The sequence below is a fragment of the Parasteatoda tepidariorum genome, chromosome 1 (assembly GCF_982258835.1).
Source record: "Parasteatoda tepidariorum strain Cologne lab strain chromosome 1, Ptep-v5.0, whole genome shotgun sequence".
Lineage (NCBI taxonomy): Eukaryota > Metazoa > Arthropoda > Arachnida > Araneae > Theridiidae > Parasteatoda > Parasteatoda tepidariorum.
Window position 1 is genome coordinate 29,398,260 of NC_141755.1, and position 19,677 is coordinate 29,417,936.

The 19,677-nt window shown below is 27.3% G+C and overlaps 1 protein-coding gene across 2 annotated transcripts; it reads right to left on the minus strand.

The window, feature by feature from the left end:
- Positions 1-347: 347 nt before the first annotated feature.
- On the minus strand, positions 348-19,649 carry Atf6 (bZIP_ATF6 domain-containing protein ATf6). Of its 2 annotated transcripts, XM_043050186.3 has the most exons (13): positions 19,428-19,649; positions 17,076-17,143; positions 12,887-13,054; positions 11,474-11,759; positions 10,232-10,386; positions 9,942-10,025; positions 9,755-9,862; positions 8,532-8,632; positions 7,657-7,887; positions 6,026-6,190; positions 5,831-5,951; positions 5,057-5,141; positions 348-2,744 (listed from the first exon to the last, which is right to left on the minus strand). In XM_043050186.3, exons 1-13 carry the CDS (start codon positions 19,510-19,512, stop codon positions 2,527-2,529), a joined length of 1,875 nt encoding a protein of 624 aa, XP_042906120.2. In that variant the 5' UTR covers positions 19,513-19,649; the 3' UTR covers positions 348-2,526. The 2 variants fall into 2 exon arrangements, with proteins under 2 accessions (XP_042906120.2, XP_042906121.2); XM_043050187.3 differs by lacking the exon at positions 9,755-9,862 and having other exon boundaries at positions 1,338-2,744; positions 19,428-19,644.
- Positions 19,650-19,677: the final 28 nt, after the last annotated feature.

Below are 19,677 nucleotides of genomic sequence, written 5' to 3' on the forward strand. Positions count from 1 at the left end.
TCATGGAAATATTTTGATTTAACAATCGTAAAATTAAACAGTGTGCAATAATGTGACTAGAAATAGTAAAATAATAGAGAAATAAGCATTTATGATTAAACAAAATCACTTGATAATATAAATAAACTATCACACACACACTGGTGGGAAAAATTTTTAATAATGAAAAGGTTTACACAAACCAAGTTCTAATTGAATGTTGTAACAAAAATGCTCTAGAGCAGTGGTTCAAAAACTTTTTCCCATGCCCCCCCCCTCTTTTTTTCTTTCTTAAAAAACAGTGAGTTGTCACTAGCAAGCATGGATAATACTGAATTTCAAAGTTTTTCTTCTTTTTCAAAAAGAACAGATATTTAAAGAAAAATAATTAAAACTAGGAGAATATATATATATATATATAATCGGAATCTGTGAAAATTGAAAACATTGATAGTTAAAATTTGAAAACCATTGTTCATCTTTAGATTAACAGCCTTGTGCGTTCAGTTAAAGCATGAATGTTCCTTAGTGGTCTGCTTTCAAGCATACGTTCAAACTATTTCTTAATTCTGGGAGGATCTGGAAGACAGACCTCCATTCATCCCAAAATATGAAGAGAAAGTTCATAAACTTTAATTTTTTTAAAACTCTTGATTCTTTATCTGAACTACGAATGATTGTTTTTGTCTGTGTTTTCTATTTCAATATTCGTTAGCCGGATTTTCAGCAAGCAGTTAATTAACTTTCGCAACATGTTTAATCTATTCTGTCACCACATCTATTTGGTCAAATTTGTTTGATAAGATTTTTCTTGAAGCTGATTTAATTTTTATGAAAATACATATTGATTGCTACCACACGGATAAGTTAGATAAAAAAAAAAAAAAAAATTCGAAAAATATATGTTTTTAAGAACACGATCATAATATTGGCTTTTTAAGCGATATATGATATACTATCGTGAAAATAAGAAACACGATGTGTGATTTTAAATCAAGTGGATATTATTTTAAATTGTGTTTGCATACATAGAAAAAGGCATGAAAACTAATCATTTCTCATTTTAGGAAATTTGAAAACGATGAACTTTCTTCAAAAACGCTTGAAATCGCAGAGGCTTAAAATTCTAAAAGGCAGATTTAAAAAAAAAAAAAATTATGTTGGAAAAAAAAAAAGCAAAAGACACTCAGCCAGCATGCTTGAAAGTCAAATGCAGAAAAGTGCATCTGTGTGAAGCAGAGGAAGGAATTCTCATGTCAATCTCTGTCATAGACACTTGGGCATTAGGATGAGGTAATTTTAATAGTTTTTTTCCTCACATAACTCTCTCTAGTTTTTTTTATTCTTCTTCTATTCTATTTTCTTTTGTATATTCATCGACCCATTGAGGGGAGAAATCACACCTAAGTTGGGAACTGTTGCTCTAGATCAGGAGTTTCCAACTTGCATGAGGCTGCAATTAAAAACACAAGTCAAATGGCAGGCCGCAACTTTATCAAAATTTTATCTAGGACTCTTTTATGTTTGAAGGAACATTAAATATTACTGTCAGATTTTTATCAAGTTTTACAAAACAAGCGTATTAAATTACTAATTAAAATTCTAAGAAAATTTTTAAGCAACATACACGATTTTTGTATTTGAATAAATATTTTCTTGGATGCAAAACCTGATAATTTTATTTTTGTTGGCGCCATTAGCATGTTAAATTTTACAGAAACGAAGAAATTAGGGGTTTTAACGAAAGAAAAGTATTTTAAACCCATATAGAATTTTAACGAAAATTGTCCGCAAAAAATGACAACTAATATATTTTAGTTCACAGGCTGGATGTGGCCCACGGGCCGCCAGTTGGTAACCACTGCTCTAGATGGTAGCTTAAATTATTTTTTAAACAATGACAAAATTGAAGTTGTCAAGGTGAATATGCATTTTACTATTAAGTCTTGTCATGAAAAATTGTAATAAATTGTAATTGTAACAAATTGTAATGTACATTATTACAACAGGGTGATAATAAATTATTATTACTAAAGCAGACACTTTTCATTTACTTAAAGTCACATCACATACCTTGAGCTTTGCTCAAAGTCTAAATAAGTGAGCTAAGCTTTCTTTCAAATCTCACTATTAAAAAGTTATTTTGAAATACTACAACTAAGTTGAAAGCACATCTGAACAGGGCAACAAATAAATACCACTGGAGCATATCAGACAAATGCATTTTGGAAAGTAAATAGTACAACAGAAAAATATAAAACTCAAGAAGAGAAATCAATTAGCAAAAATTAAAATATCAATATAGCATAACCTAAGTATTTGAAGATCAACAAGGCAATGTATTTGCACATGAAGGCTAGAAATATTAAAAAAAAAAAAAAACAAAAAAAAAAAACAATTTGCATAAAAAATCTGATATATTATGTGTAATAATAGATAATACATAACACACTACTAGAGCGAATGAAAAAAAAACTGCAGTACTCATATTATCAGTAAAATGCTATTTTGAAATGCTTTTCTCTGGTTTCAGCAGCTGAAAAATATCTACCGCGATGAGTTCACTGTTCTGGTGGTGTGCAACTGTTTAGAATTTTTATTTAGAGTGAATCTAGACCTATTTTTTGAGCTCGGCTTTGACGTGTTATTATGCTTTTGTCGTAAATGAGAAGGAATAACAGACTCTTTAATTGACACTAACTTAGTGTCTATAACTTCACAGTCTATTTGCATCATACTAATATAATCTTCAGAATCCACAGAATCTAAACAGAATTGATAAAGAAAAACAGTAAATTAATATATAAAATTACAAAAAACAACAAAACAAATTTATAATAACAAATAATTTAGGAACTATCCATTGATATATATACTACAGGTCAAAGAATTAGTTGTAATGGCAATTTAAGAATCCTAGCTAGCATTCAAATATTTCAGCGCTTTTAAATTGTTTCGTTGACTCAAAAATTTCAATATTTATTTGAAAGTATAAAAATATTTCAATGCTTATTTTGAAAATACAAAGAATGAAAAGCATTTAAGCATTTTCTAAAGGTTCTGTTTTGATTCTTTATTGTGAATAATATGCTATTATCAAAACTACCTAGAATTTGCAACAGTTATTCCTTGCCATGACAGTTTTAGGCAGCATCCTCGTTGCTGCTGAAAATGGAACAAAATATTAATATGGAAAAAAATCACAGTTGTGATCAATTCGTTTGTTTTTAATAATTAAAAAGTTACACTAGCAATTTTTTTTGTTTTTTGAAAATGAAAATAGATAATTCTACAAATTATAAAGTTATTTTTACAAATCTAAAAAGAAATGTACTACTTGCAATTCTTTTGGGGATAATTGCACTGAACTAGGGAAGGAAATATCTGATGAAGATAAGAATAACATGAGTGAAATTAAACACCCATAGACATGCTTCAATACAGAATAGCTATATTATATGAGTTAATACTAGAAATAGTGAACAATGCTGTATTGGTAGAAAGACTGAAGGAGCCAGGTTTGCTCGCAAGATTTTTGTGTGCAGATCAATTAGACATCTAAAATCTTAAAATATAATCATACTATAGTGTTCGAATTAATTGGGACAAGCAAGATTTTTTTCATTTTAGTTGGTATGGGATTGCCAGTGATGTCCCGAACAGCTTCAAACCAGTTATATCTGCCTTGAGCTGCGGTGACGGATAGGCCTTCACTATAATTTACTCGTCTGACTTTTTTTTAGTGTATTTGTAGTTCAGTTGTGAGCATTTCAGTGTGGAAACTGGTGGTTATAATTTTGAGTTTAGTCTAACACAAGTTATGTGCTTATAAGAGATTGATATTAGTCCGAGGAAGCGCTCTAAAATTATCGCTCTTAATGAACACACTTCTATGACTGTAAGAGACATCGCTTCAGCAGTTGGTGTAGGGAAATCTAGTGTTTCCACTTGATTTGGCCCCTTGTCACAATTCCAAACTGGTCCAGAATTTTATGCCAGAAAACAAAATAAAAGTGCTTGATTGGCCTGGTAATTCACCAGACCTAAATCCCATTCAGAACCTGTGGCACATTCTAAAAAATCGCTTAGCCAAGATGAATTGCACGACAGCAGAACAAATGATAAAAAGTGCTATTCAAGTATGGTTCCACGACGATGAAGCCAAGAACATGTACGCTACACTAGTGGAATCAATGCCAAAACGTGTTCTTGAAGTCATATCTGCTAAAGGAGGACATACTTCATATTAATACAGACATGTATCAATGTAACTTAAGGTACGTAATGATTAAAAGCTAAAGTTTCAATAAATCACTTTTTTTACATTTGTCCTAACTAATTCGAACAGTATAGTAATTAATCTAATAAAAATATATCATAGACTTGATCCTCGAAATTCTATGGTATATTATTAGACTTCATAAGTGAAAATATTTGATTAAACAAAACACTGACCTTTCAATTTCACATATACATTAGCTTTTTAGATAAATCAGTTTTTTTTCTCTATAAATAATATTTACAGATATATTGAAATACTGTCGTTTTTTTGTAATGAAACTGAGGTACCTTACACTGAAAACTACTTGGGGTTTATGGCATACCTGCCACAATACCTAAGGTTCCCCAAGCCCCTCCAGTCATTGTAGATATAAGGTTCTATACATATGTAGAGCAAAAACATGAATGATTAAATAAGCATTAAATTGGATCAAATAATGAAAAGTCAGAAATACTCAGTGCATTCAGTAAGTTATTTTTCAAATTACAAGCCAATAAAAAATGAGAGGGGCCAAATTGGCTCCATTCCTAATTCTAATGTTAACATATCATTAAATCTTGTTCATAGAACTAAGACAATAGTTGTCAATTTTTGTGATTTTATTTGTGCTTTATACGATTAATAAATTACGATAACAACAATAAATTTAGAAAAACTGTCCCATTTTATTTGATTAAAATGCCTAGTCTGAGATTTTTAAATAGTATAGACATTTTCATTTTTTTTATTAATTTCGGTAGTGTATAATTAAAGTAGAATATATATACATTTAGATATAGCAAAATATAATATTACCATTCAAAGTCATGGCAGGCATTACAAAAGACATTCTTGGCCTTAGAGTTTGATTATGAGCAATTGCAGGTAACAAAAGGTGATCCTACAGTAAAGAAAAATTCACAATTGAAATAAACATAGGGGTGACTATCAACTAGGGAAAGGATTTCCAGCCTACGAGCTGGGGCTCACACTTTGATGACAAACACTAATTAACGATTTGCAAAGTTTTAAACAGTGGTTATATATTTTGTCTACAAGCTTCAAAAAATAAAAAATCACTCCAGAAATTTTTATTCTCATTATGTTAGATAATCATTAAGGAAGATATAATTGTTAAAAGCAGAAACAGAGATGAGTTTATCTGACATGACAAATAAAAGTAATTAAATATTAAAAATTGTACAGTAAACTTCTTTTTTGTTTCATGAGAGCTATAAGCTAGCAGTCATCAATGATGCTATTTAAAAAATTTCTGATAAATCAGAATCATCTGCAGTTTTATTTAAGGCATAGTTTAGTTGGTATGAAAACAGTAGTAACAAATGAAAGAATTCCATTTTTCAAATGTCTTTCCTGAATGATCAAACTGAAATTTTTGAACAATTTTTAAGGATCTAGAGCTAAAATTACCCCTTTCAAGCACTGTCCAATATTTCAGGATAGTTTTGGAGTAGCAAGAGTGATATGCACAGAAACACTTTATTTTGTTATTAGAAATTATAACCACTCTTGTATAGTTAAATAAATAGAGAAAAAAAGAAGATATTTTTAAAAACAGTAGTAACTTACTCCAGAAAAAGAAATAAAGTAAAAAGAATCATCACGTCTATGAATGGCATCAAAAAAATCTTCATATGCTTTTCTGGGCGTCTGATAAATTAAGATTTCATTTCTGTTCTTCTTTTTAGCCCTAAAATCAGAAACTGGAATAAGAAATCAATATGCTCTTAAAAGTTGTTTGAAAATAATAAAAATCTTACTAACCATATATCCTTGCTGTTTTCACGAGCCAGTTTAGGTTTTAAATGCAGCTTAGGCAAAGGTGGAAGAGCAGATTTCATATCAAAAACATCTGTTTTAAAGTTAGATTCTGTTTGCTTTTGTTTTTTCTCAACTCGTTTTACCCATCCTAGCAAATCTTTTTCTAACCTGTCATAATTTACAAAGCAAGAACATTTATGATAAATAAATTTACAATAGATAAAATGTAACAACAAAATAAAGTTACTTTTTTTATTTTACAAATGGCTAAAGGCAAAATTATAAGTTAGTTACTCACCATTTTTATCTTTATTTAGTGTTTTACCTTACTCTTGCTAATTGCGAGATAAAACCTTCATTACCAGTGAAAATCATTTATTTTTCCAAGTTTAAAAATTGTTTTTGAAAATTACTTGATTTCTTAATTGTTTTTGAAAATATTTTTTATGAAAGTTTTTTTTTCTTACAGTAATGGCTTTTTATATGAACACTTAGGAAAAAGAAGTTCAGTAATTTTTGATAATTTGTTGATTTTGTAATGCTAATTCTACGAATGTTCTGAAAAATTACAATAAACCATGAAGACAAAATAATAAATTGAATTGAAAAAATAATTAAAATGCAAGAAACATACAGGAAGATAGGCATGTATAATCCAAATTTCCTCAAGGATTAGAAGTAATCTCACCTATAAATTCTAATTGTGTGATAATTAATTTATAGAAACTGGTTATTTCATTTAAGTTAATGAAATTCAATGAATCAAAATACGTAACAATATGTTCTTAGCAAATAAAATATAGCACATTAGGCAAAATAAATAATTCTTGAAACAAATTTTAAGTTTCTTATTTTTTTCTCTTTCATTAGCACCAATTTTTTTAAAAAAAAACTTCTGATGCTTAGAGTAAATATAGGAATTTGAAGTAGTTAGATCAGCTTTTTGATAAAATTTGTATTTCCTTTTTTTACAGAATTAATAATAAAAACCTAAACTTTATTTGATCTAGTTAAGCACTAATGAAAATTTAATTAACAGAGATCATCAGTTTAAGAAATTGCATTTGAGACTATTAAAATGAAACTTAAAATACAACATGCAACAAATTAAAGGCGTTTATAGTTTTTTTTTATCCAGTTTAATTTCTTGGGCAATTTGAAATTTGTCAACTGCAGCATATTGTTTTGAGGTTGAATCTTTATTACTATTTCTTTAATGATAAATTAATTTATGACAATATAAGAATTAAATTTACCAAAAGTTTTTTAAAATCAGAAAACCAACAGTTTCCTATCAACTTACAAAGTATAGTATTAAAAGCTTTAGAACAATAATTTTGTTACTTCATAAATTTTGAAAATATGGTAGAAGTATTTTTACTTATTTTTGGAGAGAGATTTCTTCTTATTGCATAATCTGGAGAAAATAACCATAATGATAATTTTTAAAATGCACTTCAAATTAACTAGCAGAACTTAAAACTTATAAAATTTAAATACAATGCCCAAAAATATGTTTTTGAATTTTAAAACACCAGAACTGATTATAAAAATGAATTGCATTAAAAAAAAACATAATCATTTTTAAACTAAAAAAATAAAATGTTGCACAGTTAATCAATTTCTTCTTTTACCTGATAGATTCCGATTTGTTGATGAACTGATGACAAGATGAATTGTATGATTTTTCCCAAGACACTATATAAGAAGGATCAACTTCCTCTATGTAGCGATCACTGAAAAAATGCTCTGAATCATTAAGTTCCCTGCTTCTATTTTCTTCATTCCATAATAAAATCCTACCAACTCTATGGTTTTCGAGAACAGATTTCTGAGGATCAACTGGAACTTTGTCAAATATGTTGCTAAATAAATATCAACATTAGATGAGAGTTCATCATTTTTTTTCTAATTTGGGGAAAGTAATTTCGTTGAAAGAAAATCTTAAAAACTATTACAAAACTACTACTATTACAAAATCTTAAAAATTAAAATTAAATAAAAATAATATATTTATTTATAAGAAATCTCTATTTAATTTTTATTACATTAGGTATGCATAACTTCATACCAGAAAATATTAAATACACTAAAAAGACTATAATAATAGTTAGGAAATTTTAATACCAGCGAGTAGTAGCGCTTTAAACAGTGGCTTTTTTGAAAAACATGAGACTACTTTTTCATAAATTAAAGGTGGCATCAGATAAAAAAAAGTTTAAGAAATTAATTTTAACTATCTTTCAACAAATGTAACCTAATAATTCCCAGGTTTTTTTTTTTTTTTTTTGGATTATGGAACTCTAAATAATACAGATGCAGTTGGCTCAATCACTCTTAACTTCAAAAAGTAAATACAATTGTATAAAATGCTAATATTTTAATGCATAATGCAAATATTTCTATTTAACACACAAACTAATTATTATATGGCAATTTTCTTTGTTTTAGAAAACAAATTATTTTAAGAACATAAAATAACAGAGATGATAACAAAAGTAAAACTTACTTAAAAGGGGTTAAATTAATAGTCATTATGAAGAGAACCACCATGAAGCAAGCAGTCTTTTTTAAGGCTTTTGATGAAAAAGCAGCTTTTAATTTTGACAGCTGGAAAATAAAATAAAAGCAAAGGAATAAATTGGCATAATTATCAACAACAAAAATTTTAAAGTTTATTATTTCACTTTCCCGAAGAGAAAATAAACATTAAAAAAAACTATTTCTTATTTTGATCACTTATGATCACATATTAGCACTATAGTGGCCAAACTACCACGAAGGAAGTGATTTTAAAACTTGCAGTGGTTACAGTAAAATCTCAATCTATTGTTCCTGTATCTTTCTTTCCGAATTGTTTCATCGGCCCTTTACATATGCTGTTTTGATATCAACAATACCAACATACAAAGTTTCAAATTTTCAGGGACCAGGACGAATTTTTAGAACATATTTTTATAAAACTAAAAGTAGCACATTTTTTTTTCATTTTATGAAATTACATAAAATATATTGATTAAAACCTATGTAAAAAAAAAAAGTGAGCTGATGCATGATATACAATTTTACGGTACAGACAATCAATCATATGAGCTAAACTGCAACAACACATCCGGTCGGATATCTTTTCTTTTTCTCCCAAAAAAATTTAATTAGGTTATAAGTTAGTTTTATTTTTTCAAATTTTACTTTAAAATATTGGGCGTCAGCAACAATTTTGAATGAAATGTGGTGACTAGGTACTCAGGATTTTAAAGAAGCCAGCCCACTTAGATTGTTTTCAAAAATACTAGTTTCTTGTATCAAAAAATTTGATCTAATTGGCATTATTTTGAGAATTTAATTAGAAAACAAAAAAGGGAAATGTTTGTGATTAGTGACTACTGTTTAATGCTTTGTTTCTCAACAGTGCATTTTTCTTTTCAATTTAACCGTAGAATTCTGTTTTTAAACTGCAACTATAAAATCTGTCTTTCTCTTTGTACTTGTTTGTAAGATTAGCATTTAATAAAGGGGTATGTGAGATTTGCGCCATGAGGAAAGCAATGACTTACGTAAAATAATACAAGCTTAGAAACATGAACATGGAATAAGTAAAAGCATAATTTCAATAATAAATAACATTTTATGTACATATTGTTATAATATAAAAATTTAAAAAAAATAGGAAAATACAAATTGCTTTAAATTTAAAATTTGTTCAAATTGATGAAATAATTAAAGTAAAATAACCTCTTTTTCCAAATCAGTGATTTTAAGCTTCAATTGATTATTTTCATTTTTCAAACAGGAATTTTCTGCAGTAATTTGACTTAGATCTGCTTCTAATTTTTCAACATACTAAGCAAATAAGAAAAAAATAGCATAAGTGGAAAATTGAAACAACTAAGCCATTTTTAGATCTCATACAAATACTTACAGCTTTTTTCTTTTTCCTTGATAGTGAAGCTGATTCTCTGTTTTTCATAATTCTGGTCTGCCTCTTTAATGCCATTTCACAAAGCTACATTTGTGTTAAAATAAAAACTAATTAAATGTCAAGAGTGAAAACAGCTTTTCATTTTTTCTTTAACACATAGTACAAGAAAAATTAATATAAAAAATGAGTAAAGTAAACAACAGTGATAAATTCAATTATAAACTAAGACAGTTCAAATTCAAATATAGAGGATTTAAGTTTGTAATGAAAAGACACTGGTGTACATTTACCCCAATCAGCTCTGTATCCGTTGATAATTTTCTTTTAATTTTGTTTGCACTGATATCACATCTTTTCTGATTGGAACTTGGTGATGTCGGAGACTTTACTTGAAAAACACCACAAGGTAATTTTACTAATGGTTCCTTAGTAGCCGCACTGATAACTAAGAAAATATAATGATTGATACTTTATCAAATCAAAAATATTAATAACTGTTGTAATTTTAAAATTAAACTTTAACCAATAAAAAACATATCAACTCCTTCATTATTTTAAGATTTTATTTCTGGTCTGAAATAGTATAACCATTATTGAACACAACATCTAGTAACTTTCTCAAACAAAAAAGTATTTTATTCAATAAAAAATTTTGGCACACAGCAATTTTGATAATTGAAGAGCAAATTCGAAAATATTTTATTTTAGAACACATTTATGCATTATAAGTTTAAGATAAATTTAATTTTCCTTAAATATGGTATTGAAATTCCTAGTTCCATTGAAATGTCAAAAGTTCAATTTAAGACTAACTAAAATAGATTTTTTACTTAAAATGGTTATTTTTAGATTATTTTACAACATTAAACCGACATTTACTACATTAAAACAAATTACAATATTCATTACATTACTGCATCAGGTTAATTGTACTTTAAAATAATTGCCTAATGTTTTTTGTTTCAACACATTATTCACATATTTTAGAGTTGAACACACAATATCATTTTTCAATATTTAGTCACAGTAATCATAAAACCAATCTAGTAATTGGGCCACGTGTTGTGAGTACGATTTTCATTATTTAGGAGCAAGACTGACTTTTTTACTAACTCGAATATATGAAAAACTCAAACAATCGAGACACTACACATATTTTCTTTATTTCTATTATCATAAATTGTCAAAGAATGGAAAAATAATTTAAAATAAACAAAATAAAAAATGCTAATTATTCTATATTATACAAGATTTTATTTTAATAAATTTATTTTTTCTTTTATGTTGTAGAATTTTAATAAACTATCATTCTTTAAATCTTTTACCATTACCTGAAATAACAGGATAGGTTTTTTTTTACTATAGATTAAGACTGTTTAAATAAATTTTATTTCTACACAAAGCTAAAATTAATGTTTGCAATAGAGTTCATAAAATAATGAGATATGCAACCTTACATTTCGTGTTGTTTACACAATATGTTTCAAGAATGGAAAAAAAATATAAAAATTAGATTTAAAATAGTTATGTACCATTTGAAGAATAGGCTGGTGCTTTACTCTGTATGAGTTTTGGTTTTATTGTAATTGGTGGCTTTGATGATTTGATAGTCACTTGATTGTTACTAGGTAAAACATATGTGATCTGTGGTAGAGAATTTAAAGAAACAATGACAGGTTCTTGATGAAACTGGCTGATGGGTGATCCTATGCTACTATCAGAAGATTCAGATGGTGTGCGAGGTGGTGTGTCAGCTCCATTATTGTTAACTTCATAACATTGATTTTCATCAGGAATGCTTATTACAGAAGTGTTACTCTATAACAGGAACAAATGTCAAATCCAAGATGTTAATAAAAAAATTTAAATCATAACTATAAATTGATTGTTTAAAGATTCAATAACATTACAAGTAAGTACAGTTAAATCTGGATTATCAAAACCTCTATCAAAGAAATTTTTTTATTATTATAAAAAGCCTGCCTGTTGCCCTACATTATTTGACACTGTAATAAATTTTTAAAACACTTCATTTCTTAAAAATAAGAAGAAACGTGTGTATTTGTGTGTCTCTCTAACAAATTAAGGATATTATGCTAGAAACCTAAAATTTGGCAATTTTATCCTTTAATTGTTACATTTTCAAAATTTATTCTATTAATACTTTTTTTCCCCAAATCTCACTGATATAAATTAGTGAGGTTTGAAAGAATGCACAGCAAAATATTTAAAAGATTACAATGCAATTTGTAGACAAAAATAAAAAAGTTCAAGCTATACATGTGCATAAGTTATATCTACTTTTAAAGGTACATATTAATGCAAAAAACATCAAAATATTTTACCATTTAATAACATGCAATATTTTGGATACAACCTTAATTTGAAGCACTTGATTTGTAATAATTCAGTCTTTTTCCCTATAGTTTTTTGTTACGTATTTCCACATGATTTTCAAAATATCATAAGTTTAAATACAATATATAAATTCGATGATTTCACTATCAACAATTCCATTGCCAATTTATGTGGTTCTGTTATTGGATACATGTTTCTATATGGTTTTCAATATTCTAATACAATATATGCATGACACACTTATCAAATTTTACCCCACTCATGGTTCATGAGGATTTTATCATAAATCCAAGTGGTTTTGTTTCAGCATTATTGCAGATTTCCCCGTAAATTAATGTCTGATTCTCTTTTCAAACAAAATATTATAAAGGAAGGCAATATTTTACATCATAGACCTGGTAAACAAATTTATAAGCACTGTGTACGATTTTGGAAATATTTGTTAAAGACTTGCACATCATCTCCGGACCACATGATGGGGTGATCTCCACCCATACCAAATTTGTTTACATGGTTCAACAGTAAAGCTTTTGATTTTTACAGTGAATAGAAACAAATTAATTACAAGAATACATAAAATATTCAACCTGTGGAGCATAAACATCTTGATTTCCAGAAGGAAAATTTGTAGAAAGGGATGAGTTCTCTGATTCATCTGTAATATAATCTTGAAAAAATTCATCTAGACTTTTACAGTAACTATCATCTTGAGATGCATTAACACCATTTTTGACTTGATCTTGAGCTGACGGTAACTATAAATAATTTATTTATATTATTTGGACATAATATGTGAAAACAATAAGACAATCATTTCCTTAAAAATCAACAATGCACAAACTCTTAAGACAAATTTTGTATTAAAGTACAGTAGGGAACCGATTATCCGGAACGATCGGGACCATCGCTATTCTGGATAACTGATTTTTCCGGTTTTCTGAATCGCTACAAAAAGCCATTTTTTTATAGTTAAATCCAAATGAAAAAAAATAATATTTGGAAATAATCTTAAAAAGAAGAAAAAACGATGAAGTAATACATTAATGATTATTTCCAAAATGATGGTAAAGTAAACATCTTTCAAAAAGGAAAGAAAAATCCTAAAATTTTATGAGGAAAAAAAAAAAAATTTTTTTAAAAATGGCGGGAAAATTTATCGAATTTCGTTCCGGTTTTTTGGTCTTCCGGTTTTCTGATTTCCGGATAACGGGTACTGTACTGTAATAGTAACAAATATTAATAATAGTAAGAAATAAATTTCTTAAGTTTTTGAACTAGTATTTGAAAATTTTAATTATGCTTTTACAATATTCAATTCAAATAGGAATAATTGAAATTCAGACAATGTAAATTTTATAAAATTTGTTTCTCCAATCTAATCTTAAAAAATTCTAAAATAAAACAATCCTACAGTAATAAAAATATTTTACTAATAATTATTCAGTTCCTCCTATATTTTTGCTATATCAACTTTCTGGAGAGAAAAAACTAGAGCTACAGGTATTTTAAAAAATGTAATTTAAAATCAACATTCTGACTACATATTGACCATCTTTTATTACAAACCAAAGGTTTTTGTTTGAAAATAATCTTTGTCTAGAAAACACATTTTATGTTTTTGCATATTTTTTTATGTAATATGTAAAATAAAGATAATATTTATGATGGTAACATTTCACAGACATTTATCTATTGTGAATTATAGTGGTAATTATATATTTTCTACTGTAACCTAATAAGAATTAAAAATGAATACACACACTTATCAACACATCTTTGAACTTTATCTTTAACAAAAATAAAAATCTACAAAATAAATCTTAAAATATACTTTAGATCAGGGGTCGCCAAACTTTTTTGATTATCGACCCCTATATAATTTTTCGAAATCTCCATCGACCCCCGCAAAAGTAATTTTCTGTGAATTAAAATAAAACTCTATTAGATACTATGTTTGTACATTTATTTTATGATTTTAAACATTTATTAAAGTAATAGTACATTATGTAACAATAGTTTTATGAAAAATATATTAATATTGAAATTTAAATACCTTATTATTAAATAATAAGTAATTATGCATAAGTAGATATAATAAGTAAAGTAACTAAAGATTTACTGCTTCTTGATCAATAAGATGGGTGGGCCTGGTGTTTTTTTGCAAGCTTCGCTTTATTGGGTTCAAAATTGGTCAATTTTAATTTTCGTCAAAATTGGTCAATTTTGTAATTTTTGTAAAAAAATACAAAGTGTGCTATAGTTTTGTCGCGGGCTGTACTAATCCATATCATCAATGCTTACCTTCTTTTTTGTGCATTGATAATTAAAATTGATATCTAAACCAAACGAATGGTTTTATCGAAACAATAACTAATTATCCAAAACTACAAAAGTTTCAATAATGACACTGCAAATATTCAACACAGTTTGCAAAGATAGTTGAAACTGCATATGATATTTGCATTTGTAACGTCAATGCTCGTCACACGTGACATTTGGACAAGCGCATATATGCATATGACTTATAAACTGCGCTGAGTTCGTGCCACTGCGCGGTGGTACGTACATACTTGTTTCACCCCAATAAATATACGTTTATTAATTTATGTATTACAAAGAAACTGATATTGAGTCAATTATAAAAAAAAATCACAAATTTTACATACTTCAGGGATGAGATTAGCCAAAACGCAAAAAAGCTGAATTTCCACGATAGTAAATTTTACGCAAGCGCAACCCTTTAATAATAAATTCCAGACAGTTTAAGGTAATAAATAATGTGTTGACATACAATTGTGTACTAATCTATTATTATAGAAACGATTACATTGATACTTAACATTTAGTGAAAAAAATTTACCAATTGAAAAAATAAAGTTGGAAATTATATTTTTCCTCAGTTCACATAAGAGACAATTACTACTTGAAAAACTACTTGGTTTAGCAAATTAAAACTACTGAGAATATACATTAATATTTCATTTCTTTTAATAAATACTGTTATGTGATTTATAGCAAATATATCAGTAATATTACTTTTTAAATTATATTGAGAAAAAAAAACTTTCAACAATGGACCAAATCATTATGTTCATATTGTAGTCTAATCTAACTACAGCCCTCTGAAACATATCAATAACAGTGAGGTAGAAATATATAGTAACTCCTTAACATACAAAAATTGCTATTTTAGTTAGAAAAATTACATGACAATCAGCAACTGTTTAGATAATTGTTTTTTATTTGATAAGAATTTTGCATTTTATAGCATAAATAACAGCAATTATAAATAAAATTTTGACGATCTTTTTCCCCCAAATTTTTTTTAAAAATTAAATTCCTTTTTAAATGATTGCTTTTGTTTGCCATATCTTTTATGTTTGCTATATTTAGTCGTTAGTCCATCTTCAAACATCTTGTGACAAATCCTATTTTTTCTTCTTTGCAAGCACAGAATGTAAGTTTTGAATATATTCCCTTCCAGTTTCTCTGATGTTGTAACACTTACATATACTAATAATCGTCGTTAGAAAAACAGTCACCTTTATAGTAACTAATTTAAAAAAATTTACTTCTTACAAGAATCGCGATGTTGATCTTAAAATTGCGTGAATATGAATAACAATTATGGATTTTGAAATCACATGAATATGAAACTAGATATACGATTTTGAAAATGAGAAAATACAAACTGGGATATAGAATGTTTAAAACGGTAAATACAAATCACGATTCATAATTTTTAGATCGCGTAAATACGAATCATGATGCGTAATTTTTAGATTGCATAAATAAGAATTATGATGCATAACTTTTAGAATGCGTGAATGCGAATCCCAATGCCTTATTTTAAAATCACGTATAAATACGAAAATCAATGTTTGATATTATAAACCGCATGAGCAAATCAACACATTGAATTTTAAACTTGCTTGAATATGAATCGCTACATAGGTTTTTAAAAAGACGTAAATACGAATCACAATATCGAATTTTAAATCTCGTAAATAAGAATCGCAACGAACAATATTCAAATCGCGTGAATAAGAATCACAACACGCAAATATGAAAAGCTATGTTTGATATTAAAATCGTGTGAATAAGAATCGAGATATTAGCAGATTCCAGGCTTGGGACCTCTAAAAGGCTTGTCAGAAGTAGCGTCGTTTGAACTACGAAAATCGGATCTATCTGGAGGGCGGGTAAAAAATTCGGAAAATCTTATCTGCTGCGTGTAAAAGGGGAGAAAATAGGTAAAATAAGTAAAAATGACAAAGGATTGGTAGCTATGTAGTTTGAATTTTCTGTTTCTCTTAGAAAATCGGTGAATTTTCTGGAAAAGCGGAATACTTATTAAAAAAAATGAAATTTTTAGAAAATCTGAATTTTTGATAAAAAAGCTGAAATTTAAGAGATAAAAATGAAAAAAGCGGAAATCCGCTAAAAAGCGGAAAAATCTCATCCCTGATACTTAATTAGGTATGTGTGATTTGTGTATTGAGAACTGTTTCTTTTTTCGACCCACAATTGACCCTTCCGATTCGGATCGACCCCCATTCGCCCCCCTGTCTCAGATCGACCCCTGCTTTTGTTAAATAGACCCTTGGGGGTCTATATAGACCATTTTGGCGACCTCTGCTTTAGATCAAGGAAATTTTAAAAAACCACCTTCAAAAATTAATACTTTTTTTTTGACCATACATAAATTTTGAGTAACTTTAGGAGTATTCATAATAGAGAAATAAAAATGAGCAACATAAAAGATATTAGCAATACCTGATAATGACGAGATATTTCATTTAAAACTTCTAAATCTTCATAAGACAACTGTACAGAATCATCAGCTAAAAAAAATTATAAAAACTATTAATTAATATTATCATTACACAATTTAAAATACATGCTTTCCTTTCAAAAGATGCTAACATAATAATAATAATAAAAAAAAAATAGCTGAATATTTCAAGTAAAGTGTAAAAGAATGAGTTCTCAGTATATCTGAAAAATCTTACTCTTTAGAACTATTTAATGCTATTAATTATTTGAATTTAATTTGCAATTCAATTTAATTAATAAAATGATCATGTTTTTTTCCCAAATTAAATTTTGAACATTAAAAATTTAAGGCAATATATTTTTCAATTCAAAAATATTGGAATGACAAAAAATACCACAAACTACAAATTGGCTGAATAGTTATGTGTATATATAAAATAGTAAAGGTGTTTCACTACTAATGATTCAATGATAAATAAAGGATGGAATACTTTTTTTTAACACTATGAAACTTTAATCATATCAATATGCTTATAATGCAGCATTAAATAAAATATATTCAGTTAATTTTAAATTTCCACTCTTTTACATAGAAGCATTATATTTGAATCAATAAAAACATATTGTGTGTATAGAATAATGATTTGTTTGCTTATGCTGATTACATAAAAATTTTAAAAATAAACTGAAAACTAAAATTCAGAAATGGATCTCATTCTCATTTATGCTTTTGATTGTTGCAAACATAAATTTATGTTTGTTATTGTCAAAAGCATAATTAACAAGATTTAAAAAACAGTGAAAATTTTGATCTCAACTTGTTTTATAATTCAATTTTTTGAATAACTTTAAAAAATATGAATATGATGATGGTCTGGGCATTATTATTATTTATAAAAATTTTAGACATTATGATTTGACTTTAAATTTACTTATGGTAATTATTTTATGATTATATAAAAGAAGAGCAAAAATTCATAATTTTTAAAAATTTCATACCACATTTTTGCTTTTAGAGTAACACTTCACATAAGCAATTAAACTCAAAATAAAAAAGATTTTTATGAGAAAATTTACTATTTTTCCTACGGTTTCATTTAAACTAAATGTATTTTTGTCAATAATTAAAACTTAAGTTATTTAAATTACTTTTTCATTTAAAAGAAAAAAGGACCAAACTAAGTTAGGTTGGTTGTATTTATTTATTTTTTTTACAATAAGAAAAAAAAACTGGTTTAAACAATGGTTTAAATCAAAAAATGTAAACCAGCAAACCCTGTTTGAAAGTTTATTTGCTTATAGAAATTCATTTAAATGTGTTATAACAGAAGTTTTGCAGGGAGGCTTCGCTTGGGAAAATATAGCTGGCACTTCAGTTTCACAACTGTAATTGTTCATAAAATTTATGATTAGCTTCAACGTTGAAAATATTGTCAGGGGTCTGTTTAGAAGAAATTTGAGTCCGTTAACGGACCCTTCACAAAATATTTTAACTTGAAAACGGACCCTTCACAAAATAATTTATTTTTTAATCCGACCCTTCACAAATTTGTTTATCTTCATTATTGTTTTGTTAATCGAATGAACCCTTCCCAGGAAAAAAAAAAAAAAAGAAAGACAGATGTAAACGAACTAAGTTTTGAAGTAATGGAAGAGGCAGGCGCCTCTTCCATTATTTGTTCGAAATGAATATTCTGTGTTTGCTAAATACAAAACATTTGTATGTTGCATCTGTAATTTAGTAGCAGCAATTGCTGTTTATTTTTGAAAATTTAATTTTTTTAAGTATAATTTTACAACGTTGAGCATAATCTTGTATCTATTTACAATTTAAAAACTCCTTGAAATTTTTTTTTGCAATAACAGGACCCTATTTGCACAGATTCACAAAAGCGGAAGCTGGTTGAAAGAATGTGACTTAACGTTTTTTTATATTCACAAATTACGCGTAATTTTTTCACAATTTTACAAAAACGGACCTTTCACAAAATATCTGGACAGACTCCTGATTGTCAAATGTAAACATATAAAATACTTTAAGCTTTTTTCTTTTATTAATTTTTTAATAAAGAGATATGTAATAAGGATTTATCACTGACTATCGAATATTTCTTTTCAAACTAAACGGGTTCACACAAAACCATAGAAAATAGATTAATAAAAAGCAACTATTATTTAAATGTTTTGCTAAGAAGGTAAAATAATAACTAAAAAGAAAATTACAGCTCAATTTAAAATAAAGTAGAATAATATTCCTCGATAGAACTATTTAAGAATAAAAACGAAATTCTGTACTATATGAAGATATAAAATGAAAGTGAAAAAGCATCACTCTTATGGCCGGTTACTAACCGCAAAGAAAATCCTCATCTGTAAGCATATTGTCATCTATAAATTGTTTATCGATAGAATTTAGAGTCATCATTTTTAAGGCCATGAATAAATAAAATCATCTACAACATTTGGTTAAATGCAGTTTAACTCCCAATTTTTTCATTCATACAAACAAAAACATTAGATTTCTGCTGCCACGATTGCCTTGAGGCTATTTTCTATTCAAGTATTGCCAAACTTAAAACTTAATACGACTTTTAACATTAAG